At 38.0% G+C, this 6,000-nt stretch overlaps 1 protein-coding gene across 1 annotated transcript in view; it reads left to right on the top strand.

Moving 5' to 3' along the window:
* The first annotated feature begins 422 nt into the window (after positions 1-422).
* Positions 423-6,000, top strand: part of LOC113119844 (potassium channel subfamily K member 9-like) — a 51,023-nt gene continuing 45,445 nt past the window's right edge. Inside the window, exon 1 of the mRNA XM_026289529.1 lies at positions 423-1,767. Within this exon, the coding sequence (XP_026145314.1) occupies positions 1,206-1,767 (562 nt within the window). The 5' untranslated portion in view covers positions 423-1,205. The remainder of the gene's footprint in view (positions 1,768-6,000) is intronic.

The raw sequence follows: 6,000 nt of genomic DNA, 5'->3' as shown, positions 1-6,000 counted from the left end.
TTCAAGAAGGAATAGTATCAAAGCGAGTTTTATTTAATTTTTATTGCAGTATTCATGTCATCGTTATGTTATATATATATATATATATATATATATATATATATATATATATATATATATATATATATATATATATATATATATAATTATTGCTAAATTTCTATCAGAATGTATTATGCTGCATAATGTTTCTCGAAATGCCACTCGAAATGCTTCTTTATATATATATATATATATATATATATATATATATATATATATATATATATATATATATATATATATATATAATATATATATATATAATGGTATATAATATATAATATATCATGGTTAGGGATTTCTGAGATTTAAATAGCTCTTGGGTTAAAAAAAAATAATAATAGATTAGTCCGGACTTAATGAGCAGCTGCTCAACATGATATAGTTAAAAATAGCCAGGTTTATCTGAATACCTTTTTTTTCCCTAGGTCACCTGTTGAGAAGGTGCAAATTGCATAAATGATTTCAAGCTGAGTTCGTAACGCACACGCGCGCACGCTCAACGTGGGTCTTTAGTGTGGAGTGTCTCCATCTGTGTGTGCACTCTGGTGATGCGCGCGCGCGCGTGTTTTTTATTTTTTATTTTTTCTCAGGCTGGCATACTCCGAAGTCTGCCAGCGGACGCTTGCAGTGGCATACCGTGACAGTGCAGCTTTACCGGAGTGGAGTCGATTGAAAGTCGAGCCCATCCATCCGTCCATCCACGCGTTGCCGGGGAAACAGATGGGCACGTTCCCGCTCGGACCTGTTGTTCATAGGATCATCAACCTCAGCGTTTCGGCAAAGCCACGGGAATAAGTGAGTTTCTCCTGGATTGGATCACGTTTGGAGCATCAATCGTGCGCTGCGCGTCTCCGTCGCTCATCAGATGATGCTGCTGCGTGTTCACGGGTCCTCCTCCGGTACCACCGGCATTACTCACGCACCGGCGGAGTGAGAACAGCTGAAGATGATCCTCAGATGAACAGGTCGGGGAAACTTTTTCTGGAAGATGTTCGGGGCAGTTTGGATATCTGATGGCCACAACGATGAGTTTGTTTAACCGCAGCGAAAAGGAAATTTAACAGGTGCGTAATTGAAACTCGAGCATGAATCCCAGTAGCTTCTGGCGCCTTCTCCAGTTCGGAAGCTCTTTGGAGATCACGCGGGGAGCGCGCTAGTTGATGGCACTGCGCGCCGGGAGGACTTTGCTGTGGTTCGGGCGGGTTTTGCGCAGAGTTTCGCGGCTGCAGGGCTTGTGGTCCCGGCGCTCCAGCAGTCTGCTGTGTCTCTCCACCAGCCAGGACCACGATCAAGGGACCTGTTACAACCGCAACCGGTGTCCGAAGACGCAGCAGCAGCAACAGCAGCACTGCCTATATCCGCCCTTTCCAGACTGCTGCTGCGCCTTCCCGGGGGATAAGAGGGGACATGAACCCCTCAGCCGCCGGTTCCTGGTGGCCATGAAGAGGCAGAACGTGCGGACGCTGTCCCTGATCGTCTGCACGTTCACCTACCTGCTGGTCGGGGCCGCGGTGTTTGACGCGCTCGAGTCGGACTACGAGATGCGGGAGAAGGAGCAGCTGGAGGCTGAGGAGAAGCGCCTCCAGGGCAAGTACAACATCAGTGAGGATGACTATAAAAAACTGGAGACCATCATCATGGAGGCCGAGCCGCACAGAGCAGGGGTCCAGTGGAAATTTGCAGGGTCCTTTTACTTTGCCATCACTGTCATAACCACTATTGGTGAGTTTCGGCTTCTCCACTGTCTTTCACGCAAAGTGGCGAAAAGAGTCTAGTTTGGATATAAACGTGTGTTCTTTTAGAGAGCTTGTTTTGCACTTCGTATGGTGTAATGATGGACGTCGCGTGGGGTACCTGGTTAATCATTTCAGCGGGAGGAAAAGTCCAGACTGGGGTCTGTCTGGCGAGATGAAGGGACGTTATTAGTGCAGGACTCTGGATGCACAGAAAAATCACTCTTATTATCACACCACAGGTGTTTCATTTGTTGCGTAATTTCAGAAATCGCAAAAACTACATAAATAACCAGTAAAGCAAGTTCTAAGGCGATTATTTGCATTTGTGTTGAAATCGTCACTTTACGTAATGCATAACCTGGGCTGTTTGATAAGACTGCAGTTCACATTTTATATATTTAAAAAAGCTTGAAATCTGTACTTTATTGTCTTTTTGATTTTGTTAATGTGTTTGCATATTGAGATTTTAATGTGCACGAGCTGCTGAAGCATTGCATAATGTTCTTTTTTAAAGAGATATGGGAATACTAATTTGTTTATTGATTTTTAATAAGATATAAAACATATGTCATGATTATCTATACTCACAGGGAGGATATGTAATAGTGTGGACTGTAGTGAAGTTTGTAGTTCAGCCTTGTGCCGTGGTGCTGAAAGAACAGCTCCCTTAAACAAGAGTCAGCGTGAACGAGCACCGCACCACATAAAACATTCATAATGCGTCTTTATGATCAGGCGTCGTGACAGTTCATATGAGGACATGAGACGTGCTGGAGGGTCTCAGTAATCTCTCTCGCGCGCAAACACACGCGCTGAGGTCAGATGAAGGCCAGAGTTTTGCGTGTTGCAGTATTGTATCACTGATTGAGTTCATTTCTCAATGCATCATCATTCAGTGTCATTAATGGATCAGTAGAAGCGCTGTAAAATCAATCCTGATGCAACAGGTGCCGGCTGCAGCTAAAGCTAGGTCGCCCCTCGCTGATCGTGCACATTATTATTGCAGCACTGTATTGATATTCCTCAGACATTCTGATTTTACTTTCTAAAGCCTTTGTCTTAAGCATTACACTTGTGCAGTTAATGCTCAGTGTTCAGACTCCATTCAGATTTGAATTGTAGATTCAGGCCATCTAAATCTAGATGTGTTTGCATATTGATTGGTATTTTCTTTATTGCATCTGTTGAAACAACTATAGCCGCTGCAAAGATGATGCTAAGTGTCATGACAACAGCAAAGCAGCATTTCACTTAGAACTGAAACGACAAAAATTTCAGCACCATTTCTGTGCTGCTTTGCAAAAATTACATTTTCTTCAATAAATCTTAGAATCTAAGAAATGCAACTCTTCAGCAGAAAATAGTCTCTCTCTCTCTCTCTCTCTCTCTCTCTCTCTGCTGCAAATGCTCAGGTGCTGGTTTCCTTTCACAGGTTGAACATGTTGCTTTTATAATCAGTGCTGGTCTTTTATAGGCCTCGCTTTTGAATGGCTAACATTCTTCATTTTGAATACACACTAATTGTACTGCTGTTTCATTCCTGTTTTGCAGCATCTTTCAAATTCTTTTCCGTTCAAAGAAAAGTGTAAACCAAACTGATATATGTGCTCTGGTCAACTATGTACATTTTAATCTGACGATTTATGTAATGGAAAGAAAGCAGGGCATAAATGAAGTTGGTTTTAATTACTTGTTTTATTCGCCTTTTTTGAAATGATTACATTTTCTGTCATTTTATCAAACAGGATGGAGTGAGAAATCAGTTAAGAGCATAAAACATCACAGAATTCCTCAAATTCGTCAGTTTTCCATGATGATGTCACTTCCCATTTCCAGGAGGATGATGTCATCAGGCATTTTTTTGTTTGAGGGTTTAACATACTGTAGCTGCAGTAATATTGTGGACGCTAAATTAGTTACCAATTAAAGCAATAATAATAATTTTATTTAAAAATGAGGCAAAAAATGCTATTTCTTAATAAATAGTACATTTTTCATGATAAAATTAGTACAGCACCCAAAGACATGACAAAAATAATAAACCAGGTCAGAAAGGCCAGCAAAATGAACCTCATAGTGAATTCCCTTATTTTCTTTTATTTACCTTTTAACATTTATAACAGTTTGTATTGATTTGTATGAGTGTTTTCATTTTACATTCATTTTATTATATTTATTTACTCTTTAACATTTGATACTTTATTTTTATATTCATTTTTACATGACAAACTGACTTCTAGTCAAAAGTGAAATGATAAAAAATTAACCCTGTGTTTACTGTGAAATTGTAAATGAAAGTTAATAAAAAATAAACAAATAGATTTCCATCTTCAAAAAGTCTTGAGTTCAGATTTTTTAATCGTATGATGTAATTGTTCTGCGCCTGCTCAGCAGTGCATGTTGCGTGTCCACACTGCAGGTCTACTGTACAGAATGTACTTGAGTGTTGGTACTCAGTGTGTTGACGATGTTTTAGTGGTGTGTGTGAACAGCAGCTCTCGTGTATAATGAATAAGCATCCCGTTCTGTAAAAGGACACTAATGCACAATGTGTGTTCTGCTGTGTGCGTTTGTATACAATATGATCACGAGAAACACACACGCACATGCAGGTGAGCACACAGTGTTGTGGACTGAATAAACTGTCTGTTGCTTTGTGCTGGTCATTTGTAGATCATTTGCCGACCATTTGAATATAGCTATTGGTTTTGATTAAGTTTTTTTACTAATGCATCACTAATGTGCTTATGTGAATTCATACAGCTTTCTTTCCTGCCTTACCATTGTAATTCAGTGCTGTTTGGCCATATACTATTGTGATGATACCATACTTTTTTGGGCAGAGCAATGCTTTATATTCAAAAAGCATGCTATAATGTGGTACACTTTTCTTTATTTCATTTTAAAATGTAAAGGGTATGATAATCATTCATACTTTGATTTATTTCAAAGTAGCATGGTTTTACTAGTATTGGATGATTTTAATATATTCTTTCTTTCTTTCTTTCTTTCTTTCTTTCTTTCTTTCTTGTGATTTTAACAAAATCCTTTTTGGATGGTGGTGCAAAAGCACCAGAGTGACTGGCTCTAGACATCCTCATTATTTCATCTGTGTGTATCATCGCATTGTTGAGAAGGAGAAAATAGTGTGTGTGTGAAGCCACACCTCAGCAGGACAGTGACAATACTGCAGTGCACAGCATGTGTGTGTGTGTGTGTGTGTGTGTGTGTTTACACTACTGCAGTGTCGCTCAAAGCATCCTTGATCTGATGATGACGATATTAGTAGTTTAGTTTGAAGTGCAAACTTAACTTTCCGTAAAACCTGTTATTATATTTAAGATGAATTTTGGTTTTGTCATTGAAATAAATCTGAATAATAATTTGTTTTTTGAAAATTCCATATACAATAAACTGGCAAAACTATTTACTAGATTCATTAAGATAGGAATTGCTTTTATAGCCTGATAGGTTTATTTGGTTCAACTGAAATTTATATTATTATTATTATTATTATTATTATTATTATGTTTTTTTTTTCTGAGTGTACTAAACACACTTTTCTGATATCATCCAATCAGTTCCTTATAAAAATAAATAAATACAATTATTCAAAAATAACATGTTTTACACAATATTTCTGATTATGGAAGTAAAATGGGCTAAAAAAAAATTAATTTTTATGTTAACTTTACTGATTCCTGAAACTTTATACAAACCATCTTATAAATTATATTTGTAAGTGTAAAGAAACATTAGCATATATTAAATTATAAATGATGCACATTTAAATGTAATTCTTCCTGGTTTATCAGATGTTTCTCTTTTTTGACCTCTATAACAAGTATTTAATTGTGGTTTATTTAGCAAAGTGCTTTATTTGAGAATAATTCTGGCTGAATTGCTTTTTAAATCCTAAACAATCAGTAATTTGGCAGGTAAGAAGTCAGGGTCACCGGGCTTAGATAATGCTGTATAATTTTATTCAGTTCAGTACAATGCATTTAATTGAGCTGGCACATTCAGTCCATCACCGCTGAATGTATCTGCACAGAAATGGAGAATTGTGGTCTGTATTTGCATTGATCTCTTGAGTTTGGATTTGGAAATGGAACTGGCTCGATCCTCAAGTGACCAGGTGGCTCAGCTTGGCTCGTAAACACGTGCATTAGCAATGTAAAGTTTCGGCATGAACACAATTCATCTCTTTCCATTCTAA

Source organism: Carassius auratus, chromosome 19 (genome assembly GCF_003368295.1).
Source record: "Carassius auratus strain Wakin chromosome 19, ASM336829v1, whole genome shotgun sequence".
In the NCBI taxonomy this organism is placed as follows: Eukaryota; Metazoa; Chordata; class Actinopteri; order Cypriniformes; family Cyprinidae; genus Carassius; species Carassius auratus.
Note: the sequence above shows the minus strand (reverse complement) of the source record. Positions and strands in the feature narration are given on the sequence as shown.